Source organism: Larimichthys crocea, chromosome I, assembly GCF_000972845.2.
Source record: "Larimichthys crocea isolate SSNF chromosome I, L_crocea_2.0, whole genome shotgun sequence".
NCBI classification, from domain to species: domain Eukaryota; kingdom Metazoa; phylum Chordata; class Actinopteri; family Sciaenidae; genus Larimichthys; species Larimichthys crocea.
The window spans coordinates 3314258-3334022 of NC_040011.1; the positions used below are offsets into that span (position 1 = coordinate 3314258).

General features: G+C 40.5%; 1 protein-coding gene across 2 annotated transcripts in view; it reads left to right on the plus strand.

Moving 5' to 3' along the window:
- The window catches only part of scai (suppressor of cancer cell invasion), a 30394-nt gene extending 11656 nt beyond the window's left edge, over positions 1-18738 (plus strand). Inside the window, exons 7-18 of one of the 2 annotated variants that reach the window (XR_003463534.1) lie at positions 4628-4726; positions 5749-5901; positions 7232-7330; positions 7813-7914; positions 9148-9226; positions 9546-9645; positions 10461-10542; positions 10805-10877; positions 11283-11456; positions 11704-11804; positions 12972-13204; positions 17163-18738. Coding sequence is in view for 1 of the 2 variants with exons in the window: in XM_027286639.1 (XP_027142440.1) it covers positions 4628-4726; positions 5749-5901; positions 7232-7330; positions 7813-7914; positions 9148-9226; positions 9546-9645; positions 10461-10542; positions 10805-10877; positions 11283-11456; positions 11704-11804; positions 12972-13118 (1209 nt within the window). In the remaining variant the exon portion in view is untranslated. Of the gene's footprint in view, positions 1-4627; positions 4727-5748; positions 5902-7231; positions 7331-7812; positions 7915-9147; positions 9227-9545; positions 9646-10460; positions 10543-10804; positions 10878-11282; positions 11457-11703; positions 11805-12971; positions 15403-17162 lie in introns of those variants that run through there. The other variant, XM_027286639.1, reaches the window with a different exon arrangement.
- Positions 18739-19765: the final 1027 nt, after the last annotated feature.

Consider the following 19765-nt stretch of genomic DNA (forward strand, 5'->3'; position numbering starts at 1 on the left):
GGCTGGGAATCGATTGCTATGACTTTTCTAAGAGTTTCGTATGTTTTTCGCGAATTTATTGCGAATTTATTGCGAAATATTTCCCATAAGGAATGAATGGGGAGGCCCGAAAAAAAAAAACATTTTAACAGACATTTTCAACAATGAACTGCTCTGGCATACTTTCACCGAGAGACTTCGTTTAAACTTTAAAACGTAGGTATGCTTCCCTTATCTTCAGGGATTCACTACACTCATCGACAGCTTTTACCGTTTTTAAAGTATCAAGGCTCAAAGTTGAGCAGGTTTTTAGTCAAATTTCTGGGTTTATAATGGGTGTGTATGTGGCGGAATGTTTGAGCTAGAGTGGATGACATCATCAGCTTGAGTGAGGAGCAGGGAGAAAAATCAGTGAAAAAATAAAACGTATTTGACTACCGTGGCCTCAAATGAGCCACTACAGACACAATTTATACATAGAAACATAGCAAAATTTGTTGTATCACTCACATTCGCCTGCCAAAGCTGTCAGACATATAGTTTTGGCTCCGTACGTGCTCATTGATCGACTACTCCCGCCAACAGCCTCATAGACTCCCATGTTAAAAAAGGAGGGAAATTTTCTGGAGAAAGGCAGAAGTAACGTTTCTCTCTCTTGCTCCTGAGGGCACATTTCTTCATTTATCGACACAAAACGAATATGTAAAACGATCAGGAAGGTCTCATCGTGCCTCAGGTTAAGCCGGTTCAATGATTGGAATTACGGTTTGGCCAGAAGTCCTTCCTTTTCGAGAGGAGTTCTCAGCATTTTCTCTCAGTCTCTAACTGACATTCTAACAGGTGCAAACTGCTCCCCTGATTACAGTTGGTCCTGGTTGCTTGGCAACCTCAGCCTGCTTGAAGGAAGAGAGGGGGGAGGGGCCACCAGAAGCCGAGCGGCAGCCATTTTAGTAGTTCTTGGCACTTAATTTGAACTTGTCTGTCTAAAATGGCAGACAGAGACAGCAGAGCAGCTAGCTCGTTAACATGGTAATGATAATTACCATTAGACACTAGGAATTAAATACATGCTAATGTTAACATGGTAATGCCAACATGGTAATGTTAATTGCTAGTGCATCAGCGTTAACATGTTAATGTTAACATGTTAATGTTATCATGCTAATGGTAATTGCTAGCGCATCACCGTTAACATGTTAATGCTAACATGCTAATGTTAACATGCAAATGCTAACATGCTAATGTTAACATGCTAATGTTAACTGCTAGCGCTTCAGCGTTAACATGCTAATGCTAAAATGCTAATGCTAACATAGTAATGCTAACATGCTAGCGCATGAGCGCTAACATGCTAATGTTAACATGTTAATGCTAACATGCTAATGTTAACTGCTAGCCCATCAGCGCTAACATGCTAATGCTAACATGTTAATGTTAACTGCTAATCCATCATCATTAACATGCTAATGCTAAAATGCTAATGCTAACATGTTAATGGTAACTGCTAGCTAAAAATGCTAATGTTAATTGCTAGCACGTAAGCGCTAGCTGCTCCTGTGTCTAAATAAACATGTTAAAAATGACTGTTTGAGGTGTGCTTTTTGAATACAGACCCCCAGCAACAGCCCACTCGTCACTCTCAAAATTTCTTTTCTAGTACTGAATTTGCTGAGCAGTGTCAGTAATAATGCATGGGGACGACGGGGCCAGAGTCAGGCACACTCAAAATTTCTTTAGAAATTTTTCTAGTTGAGTGTGCGTGCAAAGCGCACACTATATGTTATCCACCGCGCTTATGGTTCGCTACTCCTCCCAGAGTTTTTGTCGCACATACACAAAACGGGTATCGAAACGTGCGGCACGGCCGGGACATGTGTGCTATGTCTTTTCTAAGAGTTTCGGCAATCGACAATTACGAAGCCAAAAAATGAATGGGTGTGTATTGCGAGAAGTGTGTATTGCGAGAACTCTCCAGACCTAGAGTGCGTGATGTCATCGTTAGAGTGGAGAGGGGAGAGAAAAATCAGTGAAAAAATAAAACGGATTTCACTACCCTGGCCTCAAATGCCCAGCTACAGACATGATTATCCCCTCAAATGTAGGAAAATTCGAGGTGATCGCAGTGATAACACTGTTGAAGCTGTCTCCTATATAGTTTTGGCTCCATACAGGCTGATTGATCGACTACTCCCGCCAACAGCCTCATAGACTCCAATGTTAAAAAAGGAGCGAAATTTTCTGGAGAAAGGCAGAAGTAACGTTTCTCTCTCTTGCTCCTGAGGGCACATTTCTTCATTTATCGACACAAAACGAATATGTAAAACGATCAGGAAGGTCTCATCGTGCCTCAGGTTATGTCGGTTCAATGATTGGAATTACGGTTTGGCCAGATGTCCTTCCTGTTCGAGAGGAGGTCTCAGCATTTTCTCTCAGTCTCTAACTGACATTCTGACAGGTGCAAACTGCTCCCCTGATTACAGTTGGTCCTGGTTGCTTGGCAACCTCAGCCTGCTTGAAGGAGAAGAGGGGGGAGGGGCCAGCAGACAGAAGCAGAGTAGCCATTTTAGTAGTTCTTGGCACTTAATTTGAACCTGTCTGTGTAAAATGGCAGACAGAGACAGCAGAGCGTTAGCGCAAGCTGTAAAGACATGCTATTTGCAAACATTAGCGACCAATGCTAAAATTAGTGCTAATTAACATTAGCAACTAGGAATTAAGTACATGTTGATTACTAACATGCTAATGCTAATTAACATTAGCCACTCGGAATTAAACACATGTTAATGCTAACATGTTAATGTTAACATGCTAATGTTAACTGCTAACGCATCAGTGTTAACATGCTAATGTTAACATGCAAATGCTAACATGCTAATGCTAACATACTAATGTTAACTGCTAGCGCATCAGCGTTAACATGCTAATGCTAACATGCTAATATTAACATGTTAATGCTAACATGGTAATGTTAAATGCTAGCGCATCAGTGTTAACATGCTAATGCTAACATGCTAATGTTAACTGCTAGTCCATCATTGTTAACATGCTAATGCTAAAATGCTAATGTTAATTGCTAGCATGTAAGCGCTAGCTGCTCCTGTGTCTAAATAAACATGTTAAAAATGACTGTTTGAGGTGTGCTTTTTGGATACAGACCCCCAGCAACAGCCCACTCGTCACTCTCAAAATTTCTTTTCTAGTACTAAATTTGCTGAGCAGTGTCAGTAATAATGCATGGGGACGACGGGGCCAGAGTCACGCACACTCAAAATTTCTTTAGAAATTTTCTAGTTGCATTATCATTTTTCACAGCAATGCACCTAATTAAACAATTAAACAATTGTGCTCACTTCTTAGTTCTGCTCTTGATAGGTTTACATATTGTTTTAGTGAGGGTTTAATTCATAGTGCTCCTTTTCCTGCTTTGTTTCTGTTTGTTTAAATTGCACTGACAGAAACCTGATGTTTTTTTTTTTTTAACTGCAGTTAATAATGAATTGGTTAATTGCTGCATCCGTACACGTTTTAGGGTCCAGCATTCGTGTTACACATGTACTAGAACTTCTACATTCTTGAAGTGTATTCAGCTAACTTTAACAATAAGTATTGAATTCATAGTGAAGACTGAAGTAAAGAAAGTTACATATCAAACTGAACATTCTGTTTTGCTTGGAAAAAATGGTCTACCTTTGCGCCACCAATCTAATTTACTCTATCATGTTGAGTTTACTATTCCACATGCATGGGATTGCCCCTGACAGCAAATCCACATCTAAAATCTGCATGTGCAATGTTTCACAGTATCACTTTGCCAGTCTGCATGTGTAACTGAAGAGATGGAGGGAAGATAACTATTCGAGTTAATATGGGAATATTTGACACTGCTCCAAACTCCATTCACAGTCTTCACAGTTTTGCCCTCGAACACCCTACTCCAGCCAAGCAGACTGAAATAGTCCTTGTCACCACTCTGGTCAGAACTATGACCCGTTTCATGACTTCTGTCAGGAAATATGCTTATTTCTCAGATTGTCACACAGACTGGGATCGTGCTGTGGCTCTGTTGCACAGGGTCTAGTTTGAGAGAGCCCAGGCTCACCACCAGCAGGGCTGATCACCTCCCAACAGCCTGCGAGCAGGGCAAACTGTGCCAAACCTGGCACAACAACTTCCAAAACTCAGCACACACTGAGAGACGTTACGTAGCTTCCTCTTTGAGTTGGAGTATTTTTTTTCCACTGTCAGTGGGACTGGGGGTCTTCCACCGTGAAGGGGGGACCGTGACATTTTTGGTTTCCCCATGCCATGCATAGTGACATGTGACACCAGAAACTCCTCACCTGCTGTCTCCACCTCCTCATTATAACCCAGCATGAGCCGCTCTTTGGCAAGCAGATTCAACATGACCACACGAGTTATTCTGAGAATACATGTGGGGGGGGCATCCCCCAGTGAGACTTTGAAACTAATACACTGGCTTTGATTGCAGCCCCCCCATTCAGAATACTGGGGCAAGTTAGCCTGCCTCATAAAACTTGTATGAGACCTTATTTCATAAATTTAGCACAAGTCAAAACTTATGTAATGCTGTGAAAATATGATTTGTGAATTTGCATGACACCATCTGGATCTTCATGTCTGTCTGCAGGAGTTATCTGAGGAGATCGAAGATTACACACAGCGATTCAACACAGAGGACCAACTGGAATGGAATCTGGTTCTACAAGAGGTGGCAGCGTTTGTAGAGGTAACCAACTCTCCATGATGTAGCATAGCTCAGTGCTTTCAGTGTTGTGTCTTACATATGTCACAGATTGGTTTGATTAGATTATCCTGAAGAATCAAAGCCTAATTAAACTCAGGGGTTGAAATTAGTTACTGAAACTAAAACCATAAAGCAACATTATGTAGAAATCTGTACTTTTGTGATTTGGCTCTGCTACTTTCAGAGTGTAATTCCACTGTGGTAAATATGTTCAGCTGTACATGTGTAATTGTCCTGATTACATTACTTAGGATCAGAAACTAGTGAGTCGACAACTTTGCTAACAGCCAAACATCAACAAGGTTAACAACAGCAGACGCAGCAGCAGCTAATATTACTGACTAGTCCAACAGCAGTCAGCCCAGCAGCTTTCATCAAAATCAGTCAAATAGTTGTTGGTGTGTGACTTTGTGCCGTAAAGAGTGTACTTCTTGTGGGTGATCATTACATAGTGTGAGAAAAGACGTATGAATGACAGAGACACCATTCACACATATGAGACCCATATGATTTCACGTTGATTTAAAATCTGTTATTTTATGGTGAAAATGGTACACAATGTTGCACTAAAGTAACTTTACTTCACTGTATTTTTTCAACCTGGATTTTGTGCATGAAACAGCCACGAAACTAGCTGCAACATAATCCTTACAGGCAATTGTGCACCGTCAATGTACGTCTGACAGGCTCAGATTATTATTACAAGTATCTGACAACATTATAGAAACGATCCCTGCAGAGACAGACCTTCTTTGTTAAAGAGTCTCTGGACTTTATTGACAAAAAGAGTCATTTTAACCTGTGACTTTTAGTTCAAATGAAGCTCACCCATAAGGATTACGTTGCAGCTGGTCTCCTCTGCTAGCATTTAAAATGGGGTCCAGTTTGGACAACTAACCAGGCTACTTTCTAATGCAACCTTTCTGGACTGACAGTCTGTCCCTGCTCCCTGATACATAGGATCAGCTGTGGCTCACTGGTGTTTCTCTCCCTCTGCTAAACAGGCAGATCCAGTGGTAGTCCTGAATGACAACAGCTCTGTCGTTGTCACCAGCAATCGGTTGCAGGAGGGAAGCATGCCTGCACTGGAACAAGGCATGGTGGTTGGGCAGCTCGTCCTTGCAGATGCACTAATCATCGGCAACTGTAACAACCAGGTTTTAACCCACTAATTCTAATTCACAGTTTCTAACACGTCACACACATTGTCGACCATTCTGATTGAAGAAAACTTGTAGTCAAACAAACACTGAATATCTTTTCAACATAGTACTTGCAACACTCTGATGTTTCATCTTATATTAATCTTGAATAATAGTAGAATAATAATAACAACTGTATGGACAATGTCTGTCAGTTGTGTAAACCAATATTTGATGGTGTGCATGTCCTAATAGATTCATGTTGCATGCTATATACTGCTCCTCAAAATGTCTATTTTCTAACCACAATCAGTAGTTTAGTGACAACATGTGTGACATGTCATTCCAGACCATAATAACAGCAATACATGATTTTATAATGTGTAGTTTACTGTCTGTTTCTTACACAAGGTAGAGGCATAGGGCCTGTGCATTTTTATTCTGATTATAACAACAACACTAACATGACACCATGAGGAAGCAAAGTTTCTCGTCATCGGCATCCGACGAGAACAGAATCATCATTCATATCAACAGTGACTCATTTTAAAAAAATAATGACAAATCCTGAAAAGGTTATTGATTTTAATTACACACACTTACAATACAAGTCTATATGGAGAATCAAGTCATTTCTGTCTGAACCACCGAAGCTCAACTCATGTCCTCTCCCCATATACCTCACAGATCTGCTCAGACACGAGGAAATGATGTGCTAACCATGTGTGTCTCTGCTGAGCAGCTGAGATGGATAAGAAATTGCCATCCTCAGTTATGTGAGGAGGGGGAATAATCTTTAAGTTTTGATTACCATATAGGTTATGATAATATAATGTGAACATACTCATGAATACTAATATTACTCAGCATCAAATCATAACTTCAGTTATCCCATGACTCTTTCCATACAGTGCAGGTCTAGACTGTACTCTTTATAATATTACTTACAGAGACTTAACAATTTCCACCATGAGCAAGCACTTGACAACACTGGCAAAGAAAAACTTCCTTTAAGAGGCAGAGACTTCGAGCAGGTGGATATCTGATGTGACTTACTTATCCTCTCAGCCTATGGTAACACATGTTCTTCACCTCCTGCTTATAAGGTGTAACTACTAGTTGCAGTGTCCTCTGTTGGTTATAATAATCTGATAATCTATGATAATCTGACTCACCAAAAAATGAAAATCTTATTTGTATTTTAATTCAAATTAAATTCAGTTCTTCAATCAAGGCAGTCCTGATTTTGCTCTGAAGGCTCACATTTATCATCAGCTCAAACAAAAACCTCAAACTTACAAGTCTCTAAAAATAAGATGATGTCAGTGTTTTCTTTATTTTTCAGGTGAAGTTCAGCGAGTTGACCATCGATATGTTCCGCATGCTTCAAGCTTTGGAGAGGGAACCTGTCAACCTGGCCACACAGACCTCGAAAGGAACACTGGTGAGTGTCAAGTCTGTGGGAAGTTGATGAAAGCTTTTGCAACATAAAGACAGAAGTCATCATCTGTTGTGACGCACAGTTCATACTTCCTGTTTTATTATTATATACACAATATATGCAAGGAAGTCGTATCTCAAAAATCAGAGCAGAATATTCCCACCAAGGCAGCAGTAAACATGTTATGTCTCATAAATGATGCAGTCTCTCTCAGGGCCAATCAGTAGTGAATACCTGCATGTCATCATGTTTGGCCTGTAACAGCAGTGCTGTAATTAAACTATAATTGAGTGCAGAGTGAGATGCATTGTTCCCTTAAGAGTTGCATCATTCCCTAGTGGTGTCTGACTAATTTTGGGTGACAAACGTGATGAACAAATACACAGTCATCTCCTAGAAGACTGGTTACCCTGTGTTACATAACGTAAACTTGAACTTAGATATGAGCAGTAATTATTTCAAACGTTTTCACGTTTCACACACAGGAACCCAACGAGAAGCCGGCTAAGAGAGAAAACCCACACAAGTACTTGCTCTACAAGCCAACATTCAGCCAGCTTTTTACTTTCCTGTCTGCCTCTTTTAAGGTCAGTATTCACTTCAGCCATCAAGGCACTCTGGGTTCCCTTAAGTTAATGCTTTCCTCTTAGATATTAAGAGTTCTCAACAAACAGATGTACAGATTCTGTCATGCTCAAGGATTACAAGTGCTGGTTTGTGATATGTTTAGATGATCAGCTTTTTACCGCCATATGTAAGTGGTTATCCAAACCAGTGGTTCTCACCTTTTAGAGTCACAAGCATGCAGAAGGCAGAGATTGCTACTGACTGCCTGGTTGGTAGGGACTGTCCTGGTGATTTTTCTGTTGAGGCCCTGCTCAGGGGAAGCTCAGCAACAACTCTACCAAAAGAGCAGAGATCTTGGGCACAACTGGGGGAGGGTACTGAACCCCACTATGCACTGAGCATCCTAAATGGTGCTGTAGAGCATGGCTTAGATGATTTGATGAAGATGAGCCCAACTGTTGGCTGATTATCCACCCACAGGCAGTAGAGTTGCTCATCACCCTAATAAGAAGTGCCAAAGTCTTATCAGTCTCCAGCTATGACTGAGTCTAAGAGCCCGGCTGACCTCTTGCTGGAAACGGTAAAGGTTGTTCTTTTCCTGCCGGAGATGCAAGGCCGCCAGAATTTCCACCCACACTTTTGGCACCGACCGTAGGTCTGCCAGACCAGGCTGGACGCATCCTCTAACGTCAGCTCTTTTTTTGGAAGCCAAAACCCTGAAGCTACATGTATGGCCCTTGAGCGGGCAGAATGAATTTTCAGGGTCTATTTCGCAGCAGTCTCTGTTGTTCATGCTCTGTCCCCAGGAGCACATTCCCTGGAAGAATCATTTTGAAGAGGGGTGAGGCAGAGTCGTCCATTCTGAAATCTTCTGCTACCCTGCTGGGACCACCAGGTGGTCCTTGAAATCCTTGAAAGCTTGTGAATTTTAAATTAAGTTAAAAGGTTAAAAATTAGGGCCTTGAAGGTTTTTGAAAATAAACAAAAATCATAATGGGTCAATGAAAGTACTTGAATTGATACGTTTTGGTACTTGAATGTAATGTTCAAGAAGTGGTAGGTATCCTGTATTTTATTTTCCACAACCAGTGAACATCAGCTGTGACAAAGATTCAAGTCATTTTCCCATAATTCTTTTATAATCTTGTATATTTACATCACTTCATGAAGTTTGTGCAGCACTTACATTTAACGTACTCAGATTATTACTTTGCTGCATCATCTTGCTTTATCATTCCATATCTATTTTCCAGGAATTGCCTGCCAACAGCGTTTTGCTCGTCTACCTGTCAGCTACTGGAGTCTTTCCTACTGGGCACTCAGATTATGAAGGTAACGTGTTCAATATTAGACTGTACATTGTTCTAATGTGGACATGATACCAAACTGTTTAAACTGCGAACATCCCTCCCGTTCAGTGACTCACTATCGCCTCTGGAGGCACTAGTAGTATTACTGGCACTAGGTAGCTGGGTAGCATGCTAATTTCAGTAGCACAAAACATAGATGTCTGTGACATAACATCAGAACTGTTACCTCTTCAGGTTGGGTTTATGTGTTGAATGTTTAAATTCTCATTCTTCAAATCTCACATATTGCTCCTTTTTAAAGTTGAAGCAGTTCAGCTTTTATTTTGAAACATTTCCTGTAGGACCTTATGATTTTGGTGGAGTTCTCACGAACACAAATCGAGACGTGGTGAACGGAGAGACGGTACAGAAGAGGAATCAGGCCCAGAAAGAAATGCACTGGTGAGAGATGATTCATCTTTCTCTCTTTTTCACTTTAATGTTTATTGTGTTTAAACATCAAAACTGCTTGGAGGAGGTTACACTTTACATCAAGTAATGCATTTTACAGTACATAATACCTGCAATGATCTCCTCTTTCCATGATGGGGCTGAAGGTTCTTAGATGCACTGGGTTCAGCTCCTTCTGCAGGAAAACCATCGCTGCTTGGAGCCTTGTTTATTTTGAACCTGCCAGTTGCAATTGTCTTATTTTGTATCTGTCTGATATGAGGAGGTCTAGTGTATAATACGTATGTAATTTATAACACATATTTATATAATGTTCTTTTGCTTTTGGCTTACTTGGCTCAATTTCTGCACACAGCGGTCTTTAATTTTGTGAATGGTGTCAGTCTGTTGTTTCTGTATCCTTCGGGGGAAGTCATTTAGTGCATTTAGGACCCAGCTAGAAATAGAGATTATAGTAATATTTCAAACTGGAAGAAGGTTCGTTTGTTGTGAATGAAATGTGAAAGTGTACCTGACGATTCCTGATGCTTCCTGTGTTCATGTATAGTTGAGTCAGTGTTGAGTGTTGGATGTAACCCAAGAGGAGCACACGTCTTTTTGCTGGTTGTGACTAATGACAAATAACATATATCTGACTCACTCTGCCCACTCTCTGTGTTAGTAACACTCTCAGTCTGACCATGTGTACACAACCAGCAACCTGGGAACAACCGACTACAAATCCACCTGCAGGATGCTTCAGCTCAGCGAGGACCTGCTGGAATAGAATGTAACCTCTTAACATGAACCTGTTTGTGACGTTGCAGCCTTCATCCCGGAGATTTATTCCCTTTCACCCGGAAGCCACTGTTTGTCATTGTGGATTCTTCAAACAGCTCAGCCTACAAGGTACACGAATAGGTTAAGTTCAGTGTGACAGGAGAGTTGGGGGTGGGTGCGGGGTAATGTGCATCAAATTTAAACATGCATTTTTAGATTCAGTGGGCAGGATGTCATTGAATGTCTGTTAAACTGCTATAACAGATGCTCCTTATAACTCCACTACTTGGTTTTCTTCAGTATCAAAATAATCCAGTGATAGTTGTGTGTACAAGCATTGTATATTCTCATAATTAACATGACTTCTTCTGTCTCTTCTTTCTCCTAATAGAATTTCACTAATCTGTTTGGCCAGCCTCTGGTGTGCCTACTATCACCTACAGTATATCCCAAAAGTGTTCAAGGTATGTGTCACTCTGACAACAGTTTATTAAAGGATAAGTATAAAGCTAACAGTGTGTTAGCCTGCCTCTTAAGCTTTTCTGATGACCCTACCCTTTATTAGTCTGTGTAATCTTTAAAAACACAAATACAGAGTTAGTCACACAGGAAGCCTCTGTGATTTCCTGAAGCTGCTCAGTGTAGTTTTAATAAAACTTTACTCAAACAGGAGGAAATCATTCACATTTGGTTCTCTAGTGAGTGTTTGTGGATACACTGAAATAGAGATTCTTCTCTCTTCTGAGTTATTTGGGTGTTAAAATATCTCAAGCAGTCACATTTTATGCAGTCATATGCAGTTGTGTTTATGTGATCATGGAGAGAAACCCTGTGTCATGTTGTCACCTCTTACCTGTGCTCACCTTCAGATCAGTCTCAGCGTGGGAGCCTCTTCACTATGTTCCTCTACAGTCCACTCCTGGCCTTCTCCTCAGTGTGCGGCTTGAACAGCGTGCGGCGAGGACTGTGGGAGAGAGCGCAGGAGTTTCTTCGCAAAGTCTACCGTGACATCGGTCAGATGATAACTCGATCACGGACCATAGGTAGCATATCTCTTTCTCTCTGCTAGTGTAGAAAGTTTAGAGTGGACCATGTTTATATTTCATTTTATTTTTTCAAGGCAGTCATGGTAAAGTAATGTCTGATAGCAGAGGGAGTAAAATGAGAAAAATGAGAAAATTCAGTGAGCGTTTGCCACGGTTGCTTTATTTAGTGATTGAAATAGTTCATATCGATATCTGTTGATCAGCTAATCTGTTGATTACCTTATTGTCTTGGCTGTCTCCACAGATCAAGCTTTTTTACAATTCTTTGGTGACGAGTTCCTTCGGCTGCTGCTCATCCGCTTTGTGTTCTGCTCGGCTGCGCTCAGACTGCATAAACTGTTTCGGGTCAGTCAACGCCGCTCTACTTTTCCTCACCAAAATGCTTTGTTTATTTGAATGGCAAAAATACATCATGTAATCAAGAGCAGGGTCTGTCCTGGTACACAGGCACAGGGCAAACACAATACAATGCACTGAACACACACGTCATGCACACTTCAGGTGCATCACCAGCAACACAGGTGATGCTGGTGATACACCTACAAGCTGTAAACTGTATTTTTGAGCCTTTTAACCACCCAACAACCAGCTGTTTGTGTCCAGTCATGTGTATGTGGAGCACAGCACACTTCTTCACCTGAAATCTGACTCCAGCCTTCCTGTGACCAAACACTGACAACAGTGTGAAGTGCTTCTGAAGCAGCAAATTAAGACGATCAAATTCAAAATTTCAAAGTAAGAATCAACATGGCAGCCAGTCCACCAACACAGTCAACAATTTGGAGTTTTCTGTACATGTAATAAATGTGACATAGCACAGTATTCATGTATAGGCTAGTCATGGTTTTGTAGTTTTGATAAGCAAACATTAGAAGTGGACAAGACAGAGATATCTGATAAACTTAAGACCTGTCTTTTTGTCTGGCTTTGAATTAAACTTTATTTATTGATTTGATCTTATTTATTTATTTTATTACTTATTACTCAATATATTCTTTTATTATTTGGAGTTTGTATCCATTTCTGGTGTTTCCTGGTTGTAAACTGATGAGATTAATGACAGTCTCTGTTTTTATTGAGATCTTGAAGGTGCAGTATGTTAGATTTGGGGCCTTTATTTTCAGAATAAGGCAGACATGGGATATAATATTCATAACTATGTTTTCATGCATGTATAATCACCTGAAAATAAAAATCTTTTTGTTTTTGTCACTTAAAAATTCTCCTTTTATATCTACAGTGGGAGTGGGTCTTCTTTAATAGAGCCCACCATGTTGAAACACTGTGTTTTTATGGTAGCCCAGAACAGACAAACTAAACACTGACTCCAGACAGAGCCTTTAAGTGTTGTTTCTCCTTTACACTAAGAAGGTGTGGGTGATGTGAGGAGATTGCACTGGACCTTTAATAAACCACAAAGTCATTTCTTGTGTTGTCTGTGGTTGGTTGGGTTGAGGGGGTCTGATTAACTGAGTATTTCTTTGACAGGTGTGTGTTTTGTTGTTCTTTCAGGAGTCCCGGAGCTTCCCAGAGTCGTACCCTGAGCTCCCCAAACAGGACACGGTGGAGAGCAGCCTTCTACAGAAGCATATTTTGGAGCTGGCGACCATGCTGGACGTGCAGAGCCTATTTTGGGATGATTCACTGGAAGCCTACTAACATCTTCGCATGGGGCAAAACTGGCATACATGTACATACAGACTCAACTGCCAGAGCCTCCCAGTTGTCTTTCTGTTTTTTTACAGGTAATGAAATAACTGATTTGGCACATACAAGCTCACGTCTCATTTAATTGTTACTCGTGGAAGCAAACGTAACATGAAAATGTTCACATAGATAAAGCAGAGAGTTTAACGCAGTGTAAAATCTCCATTCTGAGTCTCAGCCTCGTAAATATAAGCATCATGTAAGACTAAAGAAATGACAGAGGGGCTGTAGATCATCCAAATGTAAGGATTAAACTGCAGCCTCCAAACTTAACTCATGTCAAGTAATTGTAAAGAAGCTGGTTTTGTGTTTTTAAAATATTTATCATTGTTTGGAGTGAAGGTCGTGTAAGCCTAAAGGTTGCTGTTGTGACTTTCTGAAGTTAAAGCAGGGCAGTGCTGAGAGGAAACAGTGCTGAACCCTTTGTATTAAAAACAAGTCTAATGTTAGCACACTGTTCGCACAGCGAGTTAGAATCTGAACAATTTCACCAAAAATGTTTTTTGTATTTGCCAAACGGCGCGTGCTGTATAACAGCTTAACTTGTAGCAGGCTGAGGTGCATGAGGTCATGTTCTGTCGTGTGTCGTAGGTCCTCATTCGTTGTGAAGATATCCCGATCCTTCATGTCATTAACCAGCAATCTAACTGATGCCGTTAACCGTCTATTGTTTCGGCCTTGTGCTTTCTGTAAGTGATAGTTATTCCTTCTCCACATCACTGTGCTGTATTTGCATGCAAAAAGGCAAAGAAGATGTTTCCACTTTGTTCTTTTCTTCACTAAGAATGGCCTCCACCTTTTAGGAATATAAAAAAAGGCTTGTAGATTTTAAAGTGGCATGGGGTTGGGAAGTAAATGGAGCCAGTGCATGTGTTGCATGGGCCTGTACATTTGTAGTTGAGTCCCACAAATGAAGACAATCTAGTTTGATAACAGGGGAGAACAGGGAGTATGTACGCCAACATCTGTTCACAGACAACACACACCATCACACCGTAACTTAAACGTTGAGCCAGAACACCTCTACAACCTTAATGATGACAGGGTGATCATGCCAGCTGGATCACTGGCTCACTTCTTTCTACTACAGCCAACACCAGTCATGTTTGATTGATTTATCCGATCTGCTGCTCCAAGCTTCCAGATGCTGCTATCTTTGCCCACGTTACTAAGGTTTTTAAAGCCCAAATGATCCTCAGTATATCTGTGCAGCCACAGGGCTCCATTTGACACGAGTTTTATCACCTGCCCGTGTCTTTGAGGATCATACACTGACAAACCTGTTTAGTGAATGAACAGAACCACATGCGCATTAGCTTTCCATCAGGAGTATGAACAGAACCTGACCAGCATAGTGTCGGTTTGAACCAGGCGCGTTCACAGAATGGTACATGCCTCTAAACAAAGATCACACGTAGTTTTGGCTGAATCTGACTGGAAAAGGTGCTGCAGTGTCTCTGCAAACACTTGAAAGCTATAAACACATTTCAACAGAAGCATCTCTACCTTCTACTGCTGTTTGATAGCTGATAAAGATTTCACGTCATACCTGCAACCTGACCCTCCCGAAGTTGGGTCTCTGCGTCCTTGCTGCTATGTAACATTCCAAATGGAGTGCAGAAGATGTGAAATGAAAGTCGAATTAACGTCCTGGTACTTTTGTTCCAGAGGCTGTGAAGCTTTCTGACTAGTTCTCACTTTAGACCCTCAAAGATGGCAGTGTTTGTCAGCAGCTCTTTACCTGAGGAAGAATATCTCAAGTACTACAGTAACTGAATTGTCAGGAAAGTACTGATTTGCTGAAAAGTAGACTCCAAACACTGCTATGTCTGTCTGTGATCCCCAGTTGACAAAAATTCTCCTTTTCTCCCCAAGCTTTAGTGCCAATTTTAGGCCAAAATATTTGCACACAGCATATCTCATAACAGGCAGACTGCCACAAAAAGTCCTCTCGTGTAAAGGATAAGGCTGGTATTGTTTTTTTATCTGCCCAAAATCAACAATGTTAGTCTGTCTCTCAATATTTCTCCCTCGCCCAATGGTTCCTTCTGAAGACTTTAAGACTCTAATCACTGAGAAATGTATCGTCCAAAAACAGGCTCAGTGAGTTCTGTAGTTTGTATTGTTACTCAAACAGGAGGAAAGATTTTCAGCGGAGGACTAATCCACATTTGGTGCTCTAGTAAGATTTTGTGACAGCAGGACAGTGTGTGTGGGACTAAGTATAAACTACAGTGTGTGTGTGTGTATTTAATGGAGCTCTATGACACAGGAAGAAGAAATGTCAGGCTGTGACACACACACACACACACACACACTTTTCACACACACACACTTGAGATTTGTGGATGAAAAATATGCAATATCATCAGCCTTATCCTTTCAAAATAAAAGAGATTTCAGCCCCAGTCCTGCTGTGTGTAGCTAAAAGCTAAATTGTCAGCAAATGTTTTTGTGTATATAAACTTTTTCATTATGTTTTGAATTATGCTCCACATCTTTACATACCCCAAAGTAGAAATGAGCTGAAGGCAGGATGTTCATCAGCCTTTGCCATTAAGGACTGATATGTGGCAGCAGCAGGGGGAGTGCGTGCACAGGCCATAGTGGTGACGCTGATCATGAAACCAGCAGACAGTGAACTGCCCTCGACAAACACACTCAAATATTGAACACGGGCAGTAGCCACGCGCGTTGTTTGAAGTGAAGAATTTTGAGCTGACAGAAATGACAACAACACTGTTTTTAGTGTTTTCTATTTATTGACATAGTTGGAGTGTGTGTACAGATGATGTTTTGGCACAGATGTGTTTGTTCAGTATTTAGTGAGTCTATAAAATGTGTAATGAAATATGATGAAGATGAGATGAAGGAGGAGCCAAATGATCTTGAGGCCAGCTTGTTCTTTGGCCGTTTTTCTAAAGATGTTACATTCCAACTTTCCGAGGACTTGAAGAGAAGCAGAGGCCGCCGGCCGCTGTCTTCTCCATGTTTCATTTGTCTGGGAAAGTGAGCCGTTTCTATATTCTCTTCTAGTTTCACTGTAATATCAACCTCCACATTCCCTCGTGTTGACAGTTATGACGATTAAGATATTGTAGGCTTGCACTTTATGAAGTTTGATATTGTTTTGATCTTGTTTGTCATGCTTGAGAGGAAAGGAGAAAAAAATGCCAGCCCTTCACACTGGTGACCGTCTTTTTTTTACAAAGAGTAAAAGTTGTGTGAGTCTGACTTCAGACATTTTCCTATTGGAACTTTTCATTTGCCGCCACTTTTTGAACAGCTTCTGCCTGAAACGTGTCAAACATGTCGACTGGCTTTCTGCAATAACGTGTTTATTTACATGTGACAGAATTCGAAGCCCTCATGGTGCTCGAAAATGATGCTGTTGGTCAGTCATGATTATTTATTAGACCAAATCTTTTGACATGTTTGGACATTGATCAGGACAGAAAGTGAAAAAATGTACTCACTGAAATTGTCAAATATTGCATGTTGACAAGTTTGTATGTCTCATGTTTCTATGTTTCTGTCATCTTATGCCATGGTGTGAACTCAAAAATCCATGAAGATAGCAAATATTAAGACCTAAGGACAAAATTAACAGAATTGAATTGAAACAGTGAACAGTGAAGTGACACTGCTCTGATCATAAAAAGAAACATAAACCAGAAAAAGGTTTAGCTTCTATTCAGAGCGTTTGCTGAACGTTTGCTGAACGTTTGCTGAACGTTTGCCGATGTCTTCTGTGCTTCGTATGTAAAACAGGAACATGGACACAACCAGTTCAGTTATTATGTAGCAGCAGTGGACTCATGAGCACTGAAACAAACTATGAATCTGAATGTGTTTGTTTTCCTTCACAGACTGATTATGCATAGTATGAGTGTGTGTGAGAATATTGTAGTTTGTTTGTTTTTATCATGTTTGACAGAAGCTTCTCAGCATCACAGTGCAAACAAAAATGACATTTCCTGCTTCATTTCTCATCAGATCTTTGTGATCAACCAGTGGGCATGCTGCACAAGATAGATGTGACGAGTTCATCAAGACACTAACTTTAACTAACCACTGTAAACAACCAGATATTAACTTATGTTAAGCAGATACGCTGTATAAACAAGATAGCCTGTGTGAACATGATAGTTTGTGCAAATGAAATATGAACAAATATTAACTTGTGTGAACAACATTCATTCTACCTATTATGAACAAGATTACTCACATCATAAGGTGAGATACTAGTTTATATGAACAAGATGGCTTGTGAGAACATGATATGAACTTATTCAAACCAGATCTACATTTATTAACAAGATCTTAACCTGTAAACAATAACTTGTATAAACGCTCACGCAAACAAGATATATTGATTTCTAGGAATGAGATATTAACGAGATTAATTCGAGCGAGTGAGATTCCTCTGTGACAATTTAACATAAGATGTGCAAAAAATATTAGTTTGTGCTAACGAGATATTAACGACTTTATTTCTGACGGTGTGCTCGAAGTGACTGTCAGATGTTAGAGTTGGTGGCTGATCTACGGCATCCTGCAGAGTTCAAACTGTTCTCACAGGGACTCTGAAGCCTCATGCCAGGTGGACACTGTGACAAACCCATGATAAAATCCCACTCAAGCAACATAAGGCTGCTTTCCTCTGTCCTCTGCTGCCATTGCCTTCGTCTATAATGAAACTGTTTACAAGCTGCTGAATGTTCAAAGACATCTCAAGTGATTCCTGTTTTCTTTTCTTGAGAATTCAGGGTGTCAGATTTTACCTACTTGTGCATTCCTGGGCCCATGTTGGGGTGTGTTGTCTTTTTCTCATTCTCATGCAAACTAACATGGTGATGTGAGAAGTTTGTTTCCAGCAGCTGCAGTGAAGTTTCAGAGCAGAAAACGTCATCACTAAACATCCAAAATCTTTTGCTGTGCCACAAATTTGATGGTTTGTTTTCTCACACTGCCACTATGCATATCCACACGGAGAACATGCATAGATGAAGCAGAGAAACCAACACTGACTTAACAGTTAGACAAGATAGTAACAGGGTGGATTTGAAGGCCGGTCGTGATCTGATGAGAAGCAGTGTTAGAATCCACCAGGGCACCACAGATCAATTATTTTTGTCATGACAAGCACAAAAAACCACTGCTCCATAGGATGGACCACGTCCATGGAGAAGCATGTTAATGGGAACACATGGCAAATAACTGCCCACTGATCAGTCCTATTTTCACCCCGAGGTGTGTGTGTGTGTGTGTGTGTGTGTGTGTGAGTGAAAGGTAATTTCTACCTTTTTATACTTGTAAAAAATGATGGGTGCAACTTCTCCTTTATAGCAACATGTGTGACTTGCTTCTTGTGATTTTCAGTCAAACTGTATTTTATGAATTTCAGTTTTAAAAAAAAATGCACAGATGATTATCTCTGTAAGCAGCATGTTTGTTTAGAATAGAACGTTCCAAAGACTAGTGTACTCTCACTTTCCCAAAATTGAGATCAATTATTGTATCACGTTTTTCTTTCTGTGTCGCCAGACGGAGCCAATAAAGAAAAAGAAAATGTGGCTTCATAAAAGGACAAGTGTCTGTCTTTATTGTGGAACTGTGGTGGAGACGTCTGTCACCTCACCTGTAGTTTACACCACAGAGGTTTTATGTGTCATTTCCTGTTGGTTCCAGTCTGATCAATCCTATTTTCTGTGGTGGATGTATAGACACACCTCAAACATCAGATAGATTCAATTAAATAGTAATTCAAATGTCAAATACTCTACAAGATTTACACTAATGACAGTAGTCCCCAAATCACTAAAGGAGGAGGAATACTGCCCTAATTGTCATTGAAGGTCATTATCAAACTTAAATGTTGGAGATGAGAAGTCAGAGTCTTGACTACAGCGATGGTGAAGAGCTGTGGAAGACTTGAAGAGTGAAAACATTCTCTGAGCAGTTTGGATGATAGAGCATTTCCATCCTCCTGTATGCAGTTATCAACATCAACATGGGACCTGATTAAAGACTTTTCATAAGCCACTCCTCCATTATTTCTGATGAGTTTTCAGACATGAAGATAGATCTCCTCTGGGATGGTTCACTCTGTTCTGTGTGAGGGACTGCTTACAGAGTCCACCATTCTTATCTTGTTTATACCTGGCTGGGACACATGGAAGGAAATGTGCATGTGGGGGACCAACACTTGGGCAAGGTGAAGAAGGCCGTCATCAATAGAGCTGAACAATTATTTTATTTTGAAACTTCTTACCGGAAATGTCAGTGTGTCGTGTCTGTCTTGTTGTCTTGACACACACCTGCCCTCCAGCGGTCACAGTCAGGAACTACACCTTCATATAGCGATATATAGAGATATTTATGCCAACGTTTCGTGTTCGCACTAATTTTAACATCTAGTAAATTCATAACGTATGCTGTACCATAAACTATGCATAGACCTGCCCTGTAAGAAATACTACTACTTTCATTGTTTCATTTATCTTCATTCACATACAGTCTGTACTCTTTTATTTTCATAGTTTTATTTTAAACGTCTTCACCGGAATTATTAATACGATATTGTGTTTTATGGTTGT